At 44.3% G+C, this 20,553-nt stretch overlaps 1 protein-coding gene and 1 long non-coding RNA gene across 3 annotated transcripts in view; one reads left to right on the forward strand and one right to left on the reverse strand.

The window, feature by feature from the left end:
• The window catches only part of LOC148775865 (uncharacterized), a 612,673-nt gene extending 609,948 nt beyond the window's left edge, over window positions 1-2,725 (reverse strand). Inside the window, exon 1 of the long non-coding RNA XR_016038909.1 lies at window positions 2,680-2,725. This is a non-coding gene — a long non-coding RNA (uncharacterized LOC148775865). The remainder of the gene's footprint in view (window positions 1-2,679) is intronic.
• HTR2A (5-hydroxytryptamine receptor 2A) overlaps window positions 1,548-20,553 on the forward strand; it is a 70,785-nt gene continuing 51,779 nt past the window's right edge. Inside the window, exons 1-3 of one of the 2 annotated variants that reach the window (XM_055426091.2) lie at window positions 1,548-1,741; window positions 2,192-2,929; window positions 6,011-6,211. In XM_055426091.2, the coding sequence (XP_055282066.1) occupies window positions 2,449-2,929; window positions 6,011-6,211 (682 nt within the window). In that variant the 5' untranslated portion in view covers window positions 1,548-1,741; window positions 2,192-2,448. Of the gene's footprint in view, window positions 1,836-2,191; window positions 2,930-6,010; window positions 6,212-20,553 lie in introns of both variants that reach the window. The other variant, XM_055426092.2, reaches the window with a different exon arrangement.

Consider the following 20,553-nt stretch of genomic DNA (forward strand, 5'->3'; position numbering starts at 1 on the left):
CCCTACAAGGGAAGCAGAGAAGTTGGGGGGAGGGCCGGGAGGGCAGGGGGGGCTGGATTCCTGCTCCAGCCCAGGAGACCATGAGAAAGTGAAAGCGTTCATCGCTCAGTCCTGTCTGACTGTCTGAGGGCCCATGGACTGTGGCCCACCAGACTCCTCTGTCCATGGGGTTCTCCAGGCAAGAATACTGGAGTGGGTTGCCATATCCTTCTACAGGGACTCTTCCCCACCCAGGAATCAAACCCTGGTCTCCTGCATTGCAGGCACATTCTTTACTGTCTGAGCCACCAGGGAAGCCCAGGAGACCATGATACAGCCTTTAATCAAAGAAGTGAGGGTTATAGGCTGGAGAAGAGATTTGAGAAATATGTACACAGAGGTGGCCCTGGAGACTTCTTAAGACGAGGCAGTGAAAAGGAGGGAAGAGATGTGGAAAATAGCCAGCTGTCTGAGAGACGGTGATTCTTTAACCAAGTGGAAGGATGGAAATAAGCACAAGAGGTGGGGCAGAATGGGAGGGGGGAAAGGAAGATGCTGGGGTCAACGTCTCCCAGGAGAGAGATAAAAGGACCTGCTGGGCACTAAATATCTGAGGCAAATCCACAGTGAAGGTACGGATTTGGCCAAAAACACGTTGAAGGAATGAGAGAGGAGGTGTATTTGGCTAAGGAAAATGTAAAGAATAAAAAGATAAACAGAAACCTAGAGAACCTCAACTCTTCAGGAAAGAATCCACTATCCCATCTGTAAAAATAAGATACATACACAAAGATTCCTGACACATCTGCCTTATTTAAAAATCCGAGAAGGGGCTTTCTGACAACTAAAGGTGACTGTCCTTAGTGTTCTCTCTGGAAAAACGTACTCTCTTCCCCGTGTGAGGTACTGGATTACTTCTAGGGGGTATATTTCTGCTGAAGAAAATAAGCTGTTTGAATGGTGTGTTTAAATTCTGGGGGGAAAAATAGTACTAATAGCTTCTCAGCGTTATTACCCCAAATCTGCTAGCCACTCTGAGCCCAAATCGCGGATGTCAGTAATTCCACTTCAGGAATAAGCTCTCTGCCTGGAAGCACCAGCGCTCGGAGGAAATACCATTCTCCGCCTTTATTTACGTTCTCCCTTCACCCTAAACAATATCACAGTGGGGCTTACCTGCCTTAGGAATCTGTACCAAAGGCGATTTCTCCCGTTTCTCTCTTTAAAATTAAAAAAAAAAAAAAAAAAGGAAAACTTCCCACTGTTAATATGTAGCAAATGAAAAACAAAAAACAAAAAACCCAGCCCTTCTGGTCCGCCCTCCCTGACTGTTGCTACCTTGCAGTTTATGACACATACACAGAGGGAGGGCTGCCGGGGTGAACCGGCGGCGGTGGGGCGCGAGTCCCTCGCCGGGGAAGCAGGAGCCCCTGCAGCGGGCGGCTCTGCGCGCTGCCACCCCGCGATGCGGGCCGCGCGGCTCTGAGCGGGCCGGGGACCATGTCTCCGCCGAGCCCCGCGGGAGGGAGGGAGCACCCAGCCGGGCGGGGGCAGAGGGAGCCGCCGCGGACCTGGCAGCGCTGGCACTGGCTCGACTCTCCCAGACAGTTTTGAAGTCAGCAAAACAGAAATCGAATTACTATGATGCTGGCAGTGGCCGCTCGGGGAGAAGGGGCTCTCTCTGCCGGCTTGATCACCAGGAGAGATGCAGCGAGTCACAGATGAGCCCAGCGTGCCTCCCGGGCGGAGCCTGAGGACCCGTGTAAGTTGCCGTGCTCTCCGGCTTGCTGTGTTTCACGGTTGTGTCATTTTCTTTCTGGCTTGAAAGGCTGCTTGGTCGCCATGGAATTGTTTCGGTGAGAATTCCCAGTGTGGAAAGTTGTCTGCTGATCCTTAAGAGTTTTATTTTTTCTTTTCTTTGATTAACTAAGCCACAGAATACAAGCTGAAATTCCTGAAGGCAGCCGGGGCAATGCAGCCCAAGACTGACAACTATAACCCAAAGTATCACTATACTTACTATGGGATTAACCGTGGATGTGTTTTTAATAGTCTGCCATACTGTAGGCTGCCTGCAGCCCCACTGTTTGGGATCGAATGCTATTTTAATGCCGCTGTGGCTAAACTAGTATGATCAGTGTAACCAATGGAGTGAGATAGAGCTAAATGACAGTCCTGGTAGTTAACAAAACTTTTCTCTTTTTTTGGCCAGGATCACATTTTTCTCCCTGACTCCTCAAAACTCAGCAACCTCTCAAAAGTTCATGCTGCTTTTTTGATCTTGCTTTGGAGAGAAAAAAGAAAAGAAGCTAGACAGAGGATTCTACTGAAATTGTGAAGGAAAGCACTATAAAGAAGCCACTGCAGTTCTTTAGCTACTATTGTAATAATGGAAAAAGAAAAGCCAACTGATGGAGCCCAGCACATACGCCAGCCTCATTGTGACAGAGCTTGGGGACATAAAGCTGAATGGTGACCAGAGCCTATAACTGGAAAGGTTTTTCTTACACTTCATCTGCTACAAGTTCCGGCTTAGAAATGGATATTCTCTGTGAAGAAAACACTTCTTTGAGCTCAACTACGAACTCCTTAATGCAATTACACGCTGACACAAGGCTCTACAATACTGACTTTAACTCCGGAGAAGGTAACACTTCGGATGCATTTAACTGGACCGTGGACTCAGAAAATCGAACCAACCTTTCCTGTGAGGGCTGTCTCTCACCACCCTGCTTCTCCTTACTTCATCTCCAGGAAAAGAACTGGTCTGCTCTGTTGACAGCGGTAGTGATTATACTAACCATTGCCGGAAACATACTCGTCATCATGGCAGTGTCCCTAGAGAAAAAGCTGCAGAATGCCACCAACTATTTCCTGATGTCACTCGCCATAGCTGATATGCTGCTGGGTTTCCTGGTCATGCCCGTGTCCATGTTAACCATCCTCTATGGTGAGTGACATTGGCTTCCTAGCTGTACCCACATGGGTAACAAAACGCGTGCATGTCATTAGCAGATGAGTCCAGGCTCAGGGGACCAACTAAGTGTAAGGCTTTGTTTATGGAGGAGGGGCTACCATGTTACACGACTTAAATTTTAAAATGAGATCACATTTTAAAAGATCAGACAACCTGTACACTGTGATCATTGGAGAGTTTTGTGCTTTGAAACATATACAGTGTACGTAGGGAGATAAAGCATTGTGCTTAAAAGTATGTACATTTTATGTAGAATTGTAAAGGTCCCAAGACAGTCCTAAAGCAATACCATCTGTCATATCGGAATCCACTTGGTTTTCAAGCCTTTATATTCCCAACCAAATATCCCAGCCTCAAGACAGGCCGGTCTGATCTTGGTCACACTGTTTTCAGCACTTCTAATGGAGTGGTAAAACCTTCCCAGTTCCCTTGGAATATTTACAGAGAGAGCATTAGTGGTGCAGTGGGTTTAATGTTAAAATATGCAGCATCTCCATTAGAATAAATGACTTACACCAGTTTTAATTGTTCCCTGCCTGAAGAAGCATTAATTTGGAGGTGTGCCTTTGAATTCTACCCCTCAGCTCTTTAAAAATGCGTCTGCATAAACTCCTCCCGAATTATTTGGAGGAGGGTGGGAAACACATGCAAAGAGATTCACCTTGCTTTCTTCTCCGTGGAGTTTGAAAGAGTCAAACCTCTCAGCAAGTCAGCAAACACTGGGACAACTTCAGGGGGAAGTAGAATGCGATATTCTTTCCAAATTATAAGTAATACAGCCAGATTTCTCCCTTTAAAAGTGGAAGAGGAGGGGAGAATATTGAGACTGCTGACACAGGCACACCAGCCCGTCACTCAGAGCTAGAAACAGGTTATGGGCAATTTTAGAAGGAATTTTTCTGGCTATGTCTTAAGAGCTAAAATATATGTATCAATCCATCCCCAAGGAGTATGGAGGAGGAAGGAGGTGAGCAAGGGAGCGTGGGCGTCGGGTTTGCACAGGGTCCACAGCGCTCCTTGCAAGGCCAGCCCCCGCTTGACGACTCAAAATGTCACACCAGGATGATCTGATTAAACTCGCTTGTCATTTCACAGACATCCGGGAGAGGTTCCCGCTTCCTAAAACCCTGCCACGTGGAAGGCAAACTCCAGGAGTGGGAGATGACTCCCAGAGGGCCCATCCATCCGGGAACCCAAGCCCCGGTGCGAGGCGGGGAGGGGAAGGTACCCCAGAGCAGCCAGTGGGGCTGGCAGCCGTCAGCCAGGTTAGCAAATCGAGTCCAGCCGGGCGCCGCCGGCTCGGGGTGCAACGGCGCCCCCTGGTGGCCGCGGCTCTGCGCGCACTTGATTCCCATCGAGAGACGCGCCTCTCCTTTGGCTGGTCCCCAGGACTCCGCAGAAACGGCCCCTCCTTACCCGCAGCACGGAAACCCAGACTACGGTCCGCCGCTGCCTCCTTGCAGAGAAAACTCCTCCCACGGTCAGCATCAGTTCCGACCAGGCAGCGGGTGGCTTCCTCCCAGGCACTGGGCTCTCCTTGGAGCTCAAGCTCTCTCTGCATGTAGCTTGAAAGCCACCAAGTCAGACTTGTCTCCTGCACTTTAACTTTTCTAAACATCAGTGGTGGCATCTTGCTAGAGATGGTTTGTGAATAGAGAGTTTGTTCAGCTTTGTAGGTCCAGAGTGTGGGGAAAGATGGTCATAATTTTCCTTCTTAACATGTGTGCAGATCTAACACCACAGCTTAGATTGTCATCAAAACTAATTAAGGTTTATATAACCGATTGATCTCCCTCTAAAACAAACAGATACAGGAGACTGTGTGTTCCTCAGGCATACCCTATCTTTTTAATATAGGAGGTGACTTCCTGTCCTGCATCTCACAGTGGATCCTTTGGGTAGCTTTAAGTCAATTTAATGTTGAGGTCCGACTTCCACTCACCCTCCTGGATATCAGGACCCCCAGAAAAGCTGTTCAACTGATTCTAATGTGCACCCCCGGGTGAGAACCACTGCCCCAGGCAGTGGTTGCCCAAGTGTGGTTCCTGGACCGGTAGCATCAGTACCAGCTGGGAAATTGTTAGAAATGCAATTCTTCCTGCTCCACTGCACATGCATAGAATCAGAACACCTGGAGGTGGGCTCCAGTGGCTCATTTTAAGAAACCACCTCGGAGATTCTGAGGCTCCTTCAAGTTTAAGCATCACTTCCCTGAAACAGTCCTCAGAAGAATACCATGCTTTTCTTCACCATTGTCTTCATCCCTCCTGCCCCGCCTCACATCCCCCCAGTCTGAGTTTAATCCCCAAAGCATTATTAGGGAAGATTCATTTTCATGAAGGCATGTACCCAGTCTGTGGAGAAGGGCTTGGCAACCCATTCCAGTATTCTTGCCTGGAGAATCCCATGGAGAGAGGAGCCTGGTGGGCTATAGTCCATGGGGTCTCCCAGGACACTACTGAAGAAACTTAGCGAGCACATGTGGCCAGTCTGGATTTTTAATCATTTCTTCATCCACACCAATAGCATTTTTGGCAGACTACTAAATGCCATCACTGTGCAAGACCGAGCAATGGCTAAGAGATAGTCTAACCTCAGGAAACCTACAGTCTGAAAAAAAAATAAGTCAATAAATAAGTAGCTAATAGGATTCTTTGATCAGGTTCCCTTGTCCATGAAATTCCCCAGGGTTCTTTGATAGAGGAACTCAAAGTACATCATAACTCCCAACCTAAGTCATTAAAAACAAAGAGAAGCAGATATTGTTAGGTAGAGGAGACTGAACAAGAGAAACCCTGAAGAGGCAGAGCCTGAGTTTACAACACACCAGCATGATTCCAGCCATAAGGTTTCAAGTCTTGCGTTCAACCAGTGCAGTCTTACTCTACTTAAGTAGAGTTGACATCAGGCTGCTCTGAAGTACTGAAAATATCTTGTGTTGCCCTTTGCTGTTAACCGTGCCTTTTCCCAGGATGAAAACTATTCAAGCAGGGTAAATTTCATACGCCAGAGAAACTCAAGGTCACTCGCTAATGCTAACCCTCTGCAACCCAGGGTACCGGTGGCCTCTGCCCAGCAAGCTCTGCGCGGTTTGGATTTACCTGGATGTGCTCTTCTCCACGGCCTCCATCATGCATCTCTGTGCCATCTCCCTGGACCGCTATGTTGCCATTCAGAACCCCATCCATCACAGCCGGTTCAACTCCAGAACAAAGGCGTTTCTGAAAATAATTGCTGTTTGGACTATATCAGTGGGTAAGTGGAACGGTATTTCAGACTCTCATTTCAAATGACAGTGCGTGCCTTCTAAGTAGACTTCTGTTGTGGGTTTTTGTTTGTTTTTGCACTGAACCCTGACATCCTCAATCAATTGTTCTATTTGCTGCAAGATATGTTATAGCAGAGTAATTCTCAGCTTTGCTTTAGGAAAGAAAAATCAGTTAATGTCACAGGCTGACAACATACATTTGTATTTTTTGCACAAGTAAGAATATCCATATACACTGATAGACTCAAAACAGAATAACTGTGCTGTGCGTGTGTTTAGCACTAAGTCGTGTCCAACTCATTTCCAACCACATGGACTGCAGCCTGCCAGGATCTTCTGTCCATGGGATTTCCCAGGCAAGAATAATGGAGTGGGTTGCTGTTTTCTTCTCCAAAGAGATCTTCCCAACCCAGGTATTGAACCTACGTCTCCTGTAGCGCAGGTGGATTCTTTACCACTGAGTCACCAGGGAAGCAACTGTGCTATAGCCACCTTCAAAAACTTTTCCCACCTTACACTTTCAAATTCACAAAATTCAAGTGGCTGAATTTCTAAATCTTGAGTTTCCCAGAGACCTCAGTGTTTATAATCACTGGACTTGTGGTCACTGTAAGAAAACAGAGCCCAGTAGTGGAGAATGCAGTTTCTGGGGGTAGAGAAAGGTACCAGGTACCATAAGAGAGGTAGCGGTAAGGATGACAGCTGGCGGCAGGAGTTAGTCACAGAGAACCCAGCATCTCTGTAATGCTTCCCCGTCCTGTTACGATACAAGCCGGAGGATTCCAACCCACTTCACAGGCTGATTACACATCTACCTGTGGCCAGTATTGATTTTCTGTCAGACTCCTAATAGTCAGAAAAGCCCAGGTAGTGGAAGCCAGAGACAGCTCCCCGGCAGCTAAGTGAATTGCATCTGTCACCTCAGCCGGTTTGGTTCACAACCAAAGACTCCCCGGGAGTCGTTTTTAAAGTTTTAAAGTTGCCAAGTGGAAACCACAATCCCACCAGGGCCACATGGCTGCCAGTGTCTCTCACATGAGAAGCTATGGGATTTGTTGGCAGGCTTGCCATCAAGGACTTGTGGGAGTCTACTCACAGTTTTGTAATGATAAAAAATGCGAATGAATTATTGTTGAGTCACTCAGTCATGTCCAGCTCTTTGCGGTCCCATGACTATAGCCCACCAGGCTCAAGAGATTTCCCAGGCAAGAATATTGGAATGGTTGTCATTTCCTTCTCCAGGCGATCATCCCAACCCAGGAATCAAATCCGAGTCTCTCATGTCTCCTACATTGGCAGGCGGATTCTTTACCACAGGGATAGCAAGCACAATAATAGGATAGCTTGTGTTTTTCAGGTCCTGTGGTTTGTCTTGCTGTTAAATACATCATCTGCAGAGTAGGTAACTCCATTTTATGGATGAGGAAATGGGTTCAAAGAGTAAAATGGCCAAAGCTAGTGAATAGCAAAGATTGTGCTCGATTATGATGGGAACTTATTTAATTGACTTAAGGGATCGCCCCTGGTGGCTCAGACAGTAAAGAATCTGCCTGCAGTGAAGGAGACTCAGGAGACCGGGGTTCGATCCCTGGGTTGGGTAGATCCCCTGAAGGAGGGCATGGCAACCAATTCCAGTTTTCCTGCCTGGGAAATCCCATGAACGGAGGAGCCTGGCGGGCTATAGTCCATGGAGTCACAAGTCAGACATGACTGAGCAACAAACATGATGGGAGCACTAACAAACTACATCGGTGTGATTTCAGCATTGTTAGAAGTCCTAGCTGATTTCCATTTTAAACTTCACAACACAGTCTGAAGCAGGCAGAGTGGGAGATCTTATTTTGTATTTATTTGAAGGACTGAGGAAACAGGGCAGAGAAAGGTGTATGGCTTCCTGGGCCACCTTTCCAACTAATGTCAGGGCTAGGACTCTAAGCTTCCGGCACCAAACCCTGCTGTCACTGCTGAACTCGGCAAATTCTTTCCTGAGAAAACAGATGTTGCTCCCAAAATATGATTGCAGCTTCTGGGCCTGTGCAATCTTGAACTCTTCCTACTAGGATCAAGAGAATGAAGGGTTGGTGGTGCTCAATCTCAGCTGCATGTAAAAGCCCTGGGAAGCTACTGATTTCACTGGGGGTGGGGTGTGTGTGGTGTGTGTATGGTGTGGTGTGTAGTGTGTGTGTGTGTGTGTGTGTGTGTGTGTCTTCCCAGGCAAGAATACTGGAGTGGGTTGCCATTTCCTACTCCGGGGGATCTTCCTGAACCAGGGATCAAACCCATGTCTCTTGTATCTCCTGCATTGGCAAGTGGATTCTTTACCATGTGCCACCTGGGAAGCCCTAGTAGTAAGGACTATTTCTGCACAGCGACCAGAGACACAGTAGTGTTCAAAGCACCTTTCAGGGGATAAATTGCAGAGAAAGAAGTTGCACAAGATGACATAACTCACAACCAGGAGTCACCCCAGGGCAATTCTATTTGAAAGCCAACACTCATACTACTGCCCCAAACACAATCTGCTTCCTGGTCCTTCCAGCTATCGCCCCAGGAGTCAGGCAGGCTGGAATGGGTTGTGAAGGAGACAGTCAGGAGCCATCATTCATCCATTTGGCCAAACGTTTATTGCATAGCCACTATGTCCTTGGGTGCGCGTTTTGTGGTCCCTGACCATGTAGTCAGAGAAGGCAGATAAGAAAATACAAGAAACCCTGAGGTTACCTAGGCTCTGTACCAGAAATCTGTGAGAGGTATGGCTGAGAAGTTGGTAAAGGTTAAAAAAAAAAAAGTCAGTCCTAGGGAAGGTAGGCACATACTCAATTGTGTCTGACTTTGCAACCCCATGGACTGTAGCCCACCGGGTTCCTCTGTGCATGGAATTTTAATGTAGCATAAATATTCTCCTGAATTGTATTTTTAATGTTTCCATTTCCATTGATTTTTGTTGTTGCACATTTAAATCCTTAGGCTGGAAATTTTATGTATGGTCTAACATGCTTTCTTCTACCAATTATTAAAGCCTTTTCAGCATCTACTGATACCAGTTTTTCCCCTTCAGTTTATCGATGTATTTAGTTTTCTTTCAGATTTGAATATCAAAACTGCTCTTGCTTGCCTGGAATATATTCATAAATGAAGTTGGATTTGTATGATTTGATTAGTTGGATTGTTATTCTTTTAAGGTTTCTTTTGGTGGCTTTATTAAATTTGGGAGATTTCTTTCTTTAAGATCTTGAAATATTTAAATAGGAATGTGCTTTAAAGTTTAAAGGTTATATAGAATTCTAAATCTTTTTCATCCTGGTGGCTTTTAAAATGGTATCTTTATATCACAAAACTCTTTAAACGTTTTTATTTACATTTTCCACCTTGTTATGGATTATTAGCTCCATGCAAAGTTTGTCTTTTGTATTGATTCATTATCATTAAATGCAATGCTTCTTGTTTTAAAGTCTGCTTCATCTGAAATTAGTATATCTATGCCAGGTTTTATTCTAGGGTCTTATTATCTAGATATATTCTATTCCATCCTGTTACTGCCAAACTCCTTTTTGACTTCATATAAATATTAGGAACATTGCTTGTAAGAAGCATATAAAGTTTTGCTTTTATTCAGTCTGTCTTTTAATTGGACTATTTTATTTGTATTTAATGTAACCTACATATATTTGGATTTAAATTTACCATGTCGATTTTCTTTTTATTTCCCATTTTCCCTATGTTCCAGATGCTTTCCATTTTTGCCTTCTTTTGCACTAATCAAGAATGGTCAATTCATTATTTCCCCTTTATAGAACTGTTAGTTATCTCAGTCTTCTAAATCCTTTTAGTGATTATAACATTCATTTTTGCCCTAAAGGAGGCTAATAGAATTACTTTATCACTTCGTAAATGATTCAGAAACCTTGGCGTATTTCAGTCAGTTTACCCCATCCTTTGTGTTGTTTTCACTGTTTTCTGTTTATCTTTAACCCTGTGAGTCATCATAAACGTCCTGTTCACTTCGCGTTTTTTTTTCACGTATTGGCCCTTTCTGTTGTTATTTATTACTTCTGTCACTTCCATGATTCTCCCTGGGTTAACAGTCCTAATTCCTGAGGAATTTCTTTCAGAATAGCACATAGGTGCATTTCAGCTTTATTGCTTTTATAACACACATGTTTATTTCACCTTCATTGTAAGCATATTTTTGTTCAGTATAGGATTCAAATTTGGGAGTCATATGTTTCCAGCAAGTTACGGATGATGTTCTAAAGTTCCAGTTTACATTGTTTCTTAGTAAGAACTTTGCTGTCAGACGTGTTTGTAATCTACCGCCTCTTACCACCCTTTAGGATCTTTATCTTTGCATTTTAACAATTTTACTGTGATGTTCCTGAGTGTGGGTTAGTTTTGCTCTCGTCCTGTGTCGTGTTTGTACTGATTCCTGAATTTGTAGCTCAGTGCCTTTTGTCAGTTTGGGAGAAATCTTGGTCATTATCTTTTCAAATATCGCTTCTGCTCCATTCTCTCTCCCGTCCTCCACTAACTTCTTAGACTCCAGTTTCTCGCATGATAGAACTTTTACTCATGTTTGTGACTCTTAAGGGGCTTTCCAGGTGACTCAGTAGTAGAGAGTCCTGCAATACAGGAGATGCAAGACACATCAGTTAGATCTCTGAGTTGGGAAGATCTCCTGGAAGAGGAAATGGCAACCCACTGCAGTATTCTTACCTGGAAAATTCCCCGGGCAGAAGAGCCTGGCGGGCTACTGTCCATGGGGCCGCAAAGAGTTGGACACAACTGAGCATGCACACATGACTCTTAAATGCTTTTCTACATTTTTCACTTTTCAATTCTTACTTTAGTCCGGGTCATTTTACTGACTTTTCTTCTCCTGGGTTGTTAATCCCCTCACCAGCTATTTCTAATTGGCTGTTAAGCCTATGTTTGTTTTCTTAATTTAGTACTAGCATGTTTAGTTTTTAGAATTCCCACTTGATTCTTTTGTGTAGATTCTAGTATGTAGGTGGTGATAGTGGTTAAAAAAAAAAAAAAAAAAAACCTGCCTGCCAATGCAGGAGACTCGAGAGATGGGGTTCAGTCCCTGGGTCAGGAAGATCCCCTGGAGCAGGAAGTGGCAACCCACTCCAGTATTCTTGCCTGGAAAATTCCCTGGGCAGAAGAGCCTGGCAGGCTACTGTCCATGGGGCTGCAAAGAGACAGGACAGTGTGCACGTGCACACACACACACGCAAGTACTCTGGAATAACTGTGCTTTCATCTGTTTTCTTAAATATTAATCACAGGTATCTGGGTATCTGAGTTACCTGGGAATTTCTATTTTCTAGAGTCTTTTTCTATTAGGTTCTGTCAGCTGCTAAGCCTGGTAATTTTATTAAATATAGACATTGGAAAAATAAATATGTGGACTGTGTCGATGTTGTCATTCTTCAGAGAGGGGTCCATTAACTTTAGCAATTCAGTTCAGTTCAGTCGCTCAGTCGTGTCCGACTCTCCGCGACCCCATGAATCACAGCACGCCAGGCCTCCCTATCCATCACCAACTCCCGGAGTTCACTCAAACTCATGTCCATCGAGTCGGTGATGCCATCCAGCCATCTTATTCTCGGTCGTCCCCTCCTCCTCCCGCCCCCAACCTTTCCCAGCATCAGAGTCTTTTCCAGTGAGTCAACTCATCGCATGAGGTGGCCAAAGTATTGCAGTTTCAGCTTTAGCATCAGTCCTTCCAGTGAACACCCAGGATCAATCTCCCTTAGAATGGACTGGTTGGATCTCCTTGCGGTACAAGGGACTCTCAAGACTCTTCTCCAACACCACAGTGCAAAAGCATCAATTCTTCGACGATCAGCTTTCTTCACAGTCCAACTCTCACATCCATACATGATCACGGGAAAAACCATAGCCTTGACTAGACGGACCTTTGTTGGTAAAGTAATGTCTCTGCTTTTTAATATATTATCAAGGTTAGTCATAACTTTCCTTCCAAGGAGTAAGCATCTTTTAATTTCATGGCTGCAATCAGCATCTGAAGTGATTTTGGAGCCCAAAAAAATAAAGTCTGACACTGTTTCCACTGTTTATCCATCTATTTCCCATGACGTGATGGGACCAGATGCCGTGATCTTTGTTTTCTGAATGTTGAGCTTCAAGCCAACCTTTTCACTCTCCTCTTTCACTTTCACCAAGAGGCTTTTGAGTTCCTCTTCACTTTCTGCCATAAGGGTGGTGTCATCTGCATATCTGAGATTATTGATATTTCTCCTGGCAATCTTGATTCCAGCTTGTGCTTCTTCCAGCCCAGCGTTCCTCATGATGTACTCTGCATATAAGTTAAATAAGTAAGGTGACAATATACAGCCTTGACGCACTCCCTTTCCTATTTGGAACCAGTCGGTTGTTCCATGTACAGTTCTGACTGTTGCTTCCTGACCTGCATACAGGTTTCTCAAGAGACAGGTCAGGTGGTCTGGGATTCCCATCTCTTTCAGAATGTTCCACAGTTTATTGTGATCCACACAGTCAAAGGCTTTGGCATAGTCAATGAAGCAGAAATAGATGTTTTTCTGGAACTCTCTTGCTTTCTGCATGATCCAGCGGATGTTGGCAATTTGATCTCTGGTGCCTCTGCCTTTTCTAAAACCTGCTTGAACATCTGGGAGTTCACGATTCACATATTGCTGAAGCCTAGCTTGGAGAATTTTGAGCATGACTTTACTAGCGTGTGAGATGAGTGCAATTGTGCAGTAGTTTGAGCATTCTTTGTCATTGCCTTTCTTTGGGATTGGAATGAAGACTGACCTTTTCCAGTCCTGTGGCCACTGCTGAGTTTTCCAAATCTGCTGGCATATTGAGTGCAGCACTTTCACAGCATCATCTTTCAAGACTTGAAATAGCTCAACTGGAATTCCATCACCTCCACTAGCTTTGTTCGTAGTGATGCTTTCTAAGGCCCACTTGACTTCACATTCCAAGATGTCTGGCTGTAGGTCAGTGATCACGTTATCGTGACTATCTTGGTCATGAAGATCTTTTCTGTACAGTTCTTCTGTGTATTCTTGCCACCTCTTCTTAATATCTTCTGCTTCTGTTAGGTCCCTACCATCTCTGTCCTCTATCGAGCCCATCTTTGCATGAAATGTTCCCTTGGAATCTCTAATTTTCTTGAAGAGCTCTCTTGTTTTTCCTATTCTGTTGTTTTCCTCTATTTCTTTGCATTGATCACTGAGGAAGGCTTTCTTATCTCTCCTTGCTATTCTTTGGAACTCTGCATTCAGATGCTTATATCTTTTTCTCCTTTGCTTTTCGCCTCTCTTCTTTTCACAGCTATTTGTAAGGCCTCCTCAGACAGCCATTTCGCTCTTTTGCATTTCTTTTCCATGGGGATGGTCTTGGTCCCTGTCTCCTGTACAATGTCACGAACCTCCGTCCAGAGTTCATCAGGCACTCTATCAATCAGATCTAGTCCCTTAGATCTATTTCTCACTTCCACTGTATAATCATAAGGGATTTGATTTAGGTCATATCAGAATGGTCTAGTGGTTTTCCCTACTTTCTTCAATTTAAGTCTGAATTTGGCAATAAGGAGTTCATGATCTGAGCCACAGTCAGCTCCTGGTCTTGTTTTCACTAACTGTATACAGCTTCTCCATCTTTGGCTGCAAAGAATATAATCAATCTGATTTCAGTGTTGACCATCTGGTGATGTCCATGTGTAGAGTCTTCTCTTGTGTTGTTGGAAGAGGGTGTTTGCTATGACCAGTGCATTCTCTTGACAAAACTCTATTAGCCTTTGCCCTGCTTCATTCCGTGTTCCAAGGCCAAATTTGCCTGTTACTCCAGGTGTTTCTTGACTTCCTACTTTTGCATTCCAGTCCCCTATAATGAAAAGGACATCTTTTTTGGGTGTTAGTTCTAAAAGGTCTTGTAGGTCTTCATAGAACCATTCAACTTCGGCTTCTTCAGCCTTACTGGTTGGGGCATAGGCCTGGATTACTGTAATATTGAATGGTTTGCCTTGGAAACGAACAGAGATCATTCTGTCGTTTTTAAGATTGCATCCAAGTACTGCATTTCGGACTCTTTTGTTGACCATGATGGCTACTCCATTTCTTCTAAGGGATTCCTGCCCACAGTAGTAGATATAATGGTCATCTGAGTTAAATTCACCCATTCCAGTCCATTTTAATTCACTGATTCCTAGAATGTCGACGTTCACTCTTGCCATCTCCTGTTTGACCACTTCCAATTTGCCTTGATTCATGGACCTAACGTTCCAGGTTCCTATGCAATACTGCTCTTTACAGCACTGGACCTTGCTTCTATCATCTGTCACATCCACAACTGGGTATTGGTTTTGCTTTTGCTCCATCCCTTTATTCCTTCTATAGTTATTTCTCCACTGATCTCCAGTAGCATACTGGGCACCTACCGACCTGGGGAATTCCTCATTCAGTATCCTATCATTTTGCCCTTTGATATTGTTCATGGGGTTCTCAAGGCAAGTATACTGAAGTGGTTTGCCATTCCCTTCACCAGTGGACCACATTCGGCTGTGGTCCATGTGATCAGATCGACTAGTTTCCTGTGATTATGATTTCAGTGTGTCTGCCCTCTGATGCCCCCTTGCAATACCTACCGTCTTATTTGGATTTCTCTTACCTTGGTGGTTGAAAATCTCTTCACAGCTGCTCCAGCAAAGTGCAGCCGCTGTACCTTACCTTGGATGAGGGGTATCTTCTCAAGGCCGCCCCTCCTGACCTTGAACGTGGAGTAGATCCTCTCGGCCCTCCTGCGCCCACGCAGCCACCCCCTGTTGGACGTGGGGCAGCTCCTCTCGGCTGCTGGGCCTGGCCTCAGGCGTGGGATATCTCCTCTCCACTGCGCCTCTTTGTCTGGTTGGTTGCGCCGGGGGCGGCGTCGCTCGCGTCTGCGCCACAATTCAGTTCAGTTCAGTTCAGTTCAGTCGCTCAGTCATGTCCGACTCTCCGCGACCCCATGAATCACAGCACGCCAGGCCTCCCTGTCCATCACCAACTCCCGGAGTACACTCAAACTCATGTCCACAGAGTCGGTGATGCCATCCAGCCATCTCATTCTCCGTCGTCCCCTTCTCCTCCCGCCCCCAACCTTTCCCAGCATCAGAGTCTTTTCCAATGAGTCAACTCGTCGCATGAGGTGGGCAAAGTATTGCAGTTTCAGCTTTAGCATCAGTCCCTCCAATGAACATCCATGATTGATCTCCTTTAGAATGGACTGGTTGGATCTCCTTGCAGTATAAGGGACTCTCAAGAGTCTTCTCCAACACCACAGTTCAAAAGCATCGATTCTTCGGCGATCAGCCTTCTTCACAGTCCAACTCTCACATCCATACATGACCACGGGAAAAACCATTGCCTTGACTAGACGGACCTTGGTTGGCAAAGTAATGTCTCTGCTTTTTAATATACTATCAAGGTTGGTCATAACTTTCCTTCCAAGGAACAAGCGTCTTTTAATTTCATGGCTGCAATCAGCATCTGCAGTGATTTTGGAGCCCAAAAAAAACAAAGTCTGACACTGTTTCCACTGTTTTTCCATCTATTTCCCATGACGTGATGGGACCAGATGCCGTGATCTTTGTTTTCTGAATGTTGAGCTTCAAGCCAACCTTTTCACTCTCCTCTTTCACTTTCACCAAGAGGCTTTTGAGTTCCTCTTCACTTTCTGCCATAAGGGTGGTGTCATCTGCATATCTGAGGTTATTGATATTTCTCCCAGCAATCTTGATTCCAGCTTGTGCTTCTTCCAGCCCAGTGTTCCTCATGATGTACACTGCATATAAGTTAAATAAGTAAGGTGACAATATACAACCTTGACGTACACCTTTTCCTATTTGGAACCAGTCTGTTGTTCCATGTTCAGTTCTAACAGTTGCTTCCTGACCTGCATACAGGTTTCTCAAGAGGCAGGTCAGGTGGTCTGGGATTCCCATCTCTTTCAGAATGTTCCACAGTTTATTGTGATCCACACAGTCAAAGGCTTTGGCATAGTCAATGAAGCAGAAATAGATGTTTTTCTGAAACTCTCTTGCTTTCTCCATGATCCAGCGGATGTTGGCAATTTGATCTCTGGTGCCTCTGCCTTTTCTAAAACCTGCTTGAACATCTGGGAGTTCACGATTCACATATTGCTGAAGCCTAGCTTGGAGAATTTTGAGCATGACTTTACTAGCGTGTGAGATGAGTGCAATTGTGCGGTAGTTTGAGCATTCTTTGTCATTGCCTTTCTTTGGGATTGGAATGAAGACTGACCTTTTCCAGTCCTGTGGCCACTGCTGAGTTTTCCAAATCTGCTGGCATATTGAGTGCAGCACTTTCACAGCATCATCTTTCAAGACTTGAAATAGCTCAACTGGAATTCCATCACCTCCACTAGCTTTGTTCGTAGTGATGCTTTCTAAGGCCCACTTGACTTCACATTCCAAGATGTCTGGCTGTAGGTCAGTGATCACATTATCGTGACTATCTTGGTCGTGAAGATCTTTTTTGTATAGTTCTTCTGTGTATTCCTGCCACCTCTTCTTAATATCTTCTGCTTCTGTTAGGTCCATACCATTTCTGTCCTTTATCGAGCCCATCTTTGCATGAAATGTTCCCTTGGAATCTCTAATTTTCTTGAAGAGCTCTCTTGTTTTTCCTATTCTGTTGTTTTCCTCTATTTCTTTGCATTGATCACTGAGGAAGGCTTTCTTATCTCTCCTTGCTATTCTTTGGAACTCTGCATTCAGATGCTTATATCTTTCCTTTTCTCCTTTGCTTTTCGCCTCTCTTCTTTTCACAGCTATTTGTAAGGCCTCCTCAGACAGCCATTTCGCTCTTTTGCATTTCTTTTCCATGGGGATGGTCTTGGTCCCTGTCTCCTGTACAATGTCACGAACCTCCGTTCAGAGTTCATCAGGCACTCTATCAATCAGATCTAGTCCCTTAAATCTATTTCTCACTTCCACTGTATAATCATAAGGGATTTGATTTAGGTCATACCTGAATGGTCTAGTGGTTTTCCCTACTTTCTTCAATTTAAGTCTGAATTTGGCAATAAGGAGTTCATGATCTGAGCCACAGTCAGCTCCTGGTCTTGTTTTCGCTAACTGTATACAGCTTCTCCATCTTTGGCTGCAAAGAATATAATCAATCTGATTTCGGTGTTGACCATCTGGTGATGTCCATGTGTAGAGTCTTCTCTTGTGTTGTTGGAAGAGGGTGTTTGCTATGACCAGTGCATTCTCTTGACAAAACTCTATTAGCCTTTGCCCTGCTTCATTCTGTGCTCCAAGGCCAAATTTGCCAGTTACTCCAGGTGTTTCTTGACTTCCTACTTTTGCATTCCAGTCCCCTATAATGAAAAGGACATTTTTTTTGGGTGTTAGTTCTAAAAGGTCTTGTAGGTCTTCATAGAACCGATTAACTTTGGCTTCTTCAGCATTACTGGTTGGGGCATAGGCCTGGATTACCGTAATATTGAATGGTTTGCCTTGGAAACGAACAGAAATCATCCTGTCATTTTTAAGATTGCATCCAAGTACTGCATTTCGGACTCTTTTGTTGACCATGATGGCTACTCCATTTCTTCTAAGGGATTCCTGCCCACAGTAGTAGATATAATGGTCATCTGAGTTAAATTCACCCATTCCAGTCCATTTTAATTCACTGATTCCTAGAATGTCGACGTTCACTCTTGCCATCTCCTGTTTGACCACTTCCAATTTGCCTTGATTCATGGACCTAACATTCCAGGTTCCTATGCAATACTGCTCTTTACAGCACTGGACCTTGCTTCTATCATCTGTCACATCCACAACTGGGTATTGGTTTTGCTTTTGCTCCATCCCTTTATTCCTTCTATAGTTATTTCTCCACTGATCTCCAGTAGCATACTGGGCACCTACCGACCTGGGGGATTCCTCATTCAGTATCCTATCACTTTGCCCTTTGTTACTGTTCATGGGGTTCTCAAGGCAAGTATACTGAAGTGGTTTGCCATTCCCTTCTCCAGTGGACCACATTCGGCTGTGGTCCATGTGATCAGATTGACTAGTTTCCTGTGATTTTGATTTCAGTGTGTCTGCCCTCTGATGCCCCCTAGCAATACCTACCGTCTTATTTGGGTTTCTCTTACCTTGGTCGTGGAAAATCTCTTCACAGCCGCTCCAGCAAAGTGCAGCCGCTGTACCTTACCTTGGGTGAGGGGTATCTCCTCAAGGCCGCCCCTCCTGACCTTGAACGCGGAGTAGCTCCTCTCAGCCCTCCTGCGCCCGCGCAGCCACCGCCTGTTGGACGTGCGGTAGCTCCTCTCGGCCGCACCTCTTTGCGTGGTTCGTTGCGCCCCGGCCGGCGTCTCTCGCGTCGCGTCTGCGCTGCCGGGCCGGCGTCTCTCGCAATTAGGTCTCCTAAATCCAGCCAGGTTTAGGATGCGTTTTTGTGAGCACTGGTCTCTTCATTTTACCCTTATACCTAGGATATATTCCTTCACAACCTCAAATGAACATGACTTCGGTCTCCATTTCCAAGAACTCTCAACTCTAGTTTTTGTCTCCTTGGCACCATAAGGCTGCTGCGACCCCTTTTGTTTTTTATTGGAGTATAATTGATTTACAATACTGTGTTAGTTTCTGCTGTACAGCACAGTGAAATGGTTATACATATATCCACTCTTGGAGATTCTTTTCCCATATAGGCTATTACAGAATATGAAGAGAGCTCCCTGTGCTATACAATAGGTCCTTATTGGTTATCTGTTTTATATCGAGTATATGTATATGTCTTTACCTCTCGATCTGTCCTTCTAACAAGTTGGTAAATGCCTTAAAGGGCAAGGAGGCTCATACCATTGCATTCCTTTTTCTCTCTTCTTTTCACTCCAGATGATAACCCCTGAAATTCTGACTACTTTGACAGCTCTAACTCCCAATTTTTGACCTCCTAGCCCCTCCCAAGACAAGGATTGAGGCCTTGAATTTTGCTTTATTTGACACTAATATACCATACCTCCTTCTCCTTGTTTGAGTCTTTCCAATGTATCTTTTCTCACCCCTTCATTTTTAATATCTTTGTTAAAATACTTTTGTTTAATATACTTATTTTCACAGATAACTTACAGATGGACTTTTTAAAATAAAATCTGATACTCTGCCTTTTGATAATGAAATTCAATCTGCCTACGTTTACTGTGACAACTGACATCGTTGGTTTTATTCCTCCCATTTTACGCTCACCATGCACCTCTCTTTGTAATAGTTAATTTTCTTCCTCATTTCATATGTTTGCTGACTTGCACAATGTTTTGTTTCTTTCACCCCATCCCACTTAGTTTGAATTTCTTCTTGGCTTTTCCATTCCTTTTTTGATTATGAAAGCTGAGTCGTGTCCAACTCTTTGCAGCCCCATGGACAGTAGCCCACCAGGCTCCTCTGCTCTGGAATTTTCCAGGCGAGAGTGCTGGGGTGGGTTGCCATTTCCTCTTCCAGGGGATCTTCCCAACCCAGGGATGGAACCTGCATTTCTTGCATCTGTTTCCTGCATTGGCAGGCAGATTCTTCTCCACTAGTACCACCCGTAGTCTTATCCCAAACACTCATTATACTGACATTTCTATTACTATTAATATATGTAAAATAAATAGTAACCCCACTAAATTGTTTTATTTCCTCACACACCGAGTCCCAATCATAGATTTTTCCATGATTTTATTTATTTATTTTAATTGGAGGCTAATTACAGTATTGTGGTGGGTTTTGTCATCCATTGACACGAAGCTAATGGCACAATAGATCGTTTTTAAGCCAGTCAAAAAATGCAGAAACCATAAAGTCGACATAGCTTAATACATGAGAAATAGTACATTTTATATGGCTAAAATCAGTATCAACAAAGTCAAAAGCAAACTTTCAATGTCTGGATAACAGACCAAAGAGCACCCACATTTTGATAAAAAATGAAAAGACGTGCAATTGAACAGGGGAAAAACAAACTATACGAACAGGCAATTCACAGAAACCTAAGTTAAAATGGACAAAGCCCATGAAAAACACTCAGCCTTTTTAACAGTCATGGAAATATAGTTTAAAGCAATAATGCAATATCACTTTTTACCCATTTGATTGGCAAAATTAAAATGAGTGAAAACACCCACTGCAGTTTTGGATATGGTGCCCTGTTTATCCATATTCAGTCTGTGTGAAAATGAGTTGTTTGTTCTTGAATAATCTAGCAAAAGTTATTAAAATTTGGCCCACCAACCTCACTTAAGAGGATCTGTTCTACAGAAAAACAAAAGTACACGTAAAAATCTA

This window comes from Moschus berezovskii, chromosome 13 (genome assembly GCF_049115385.1).
Source record: "Moschus berezovskii isolate FMDL1 chromosome 13, NW_MosBer_1.0, whole genome shotgun sequence".
NCBI classification, from domain to species: domain Eukaryota; kingdom Metazoa; phylum Chordata; class Mammalia; order Artiodactyla; family Moschidae; genus Moschus; species Moschus berezovskii.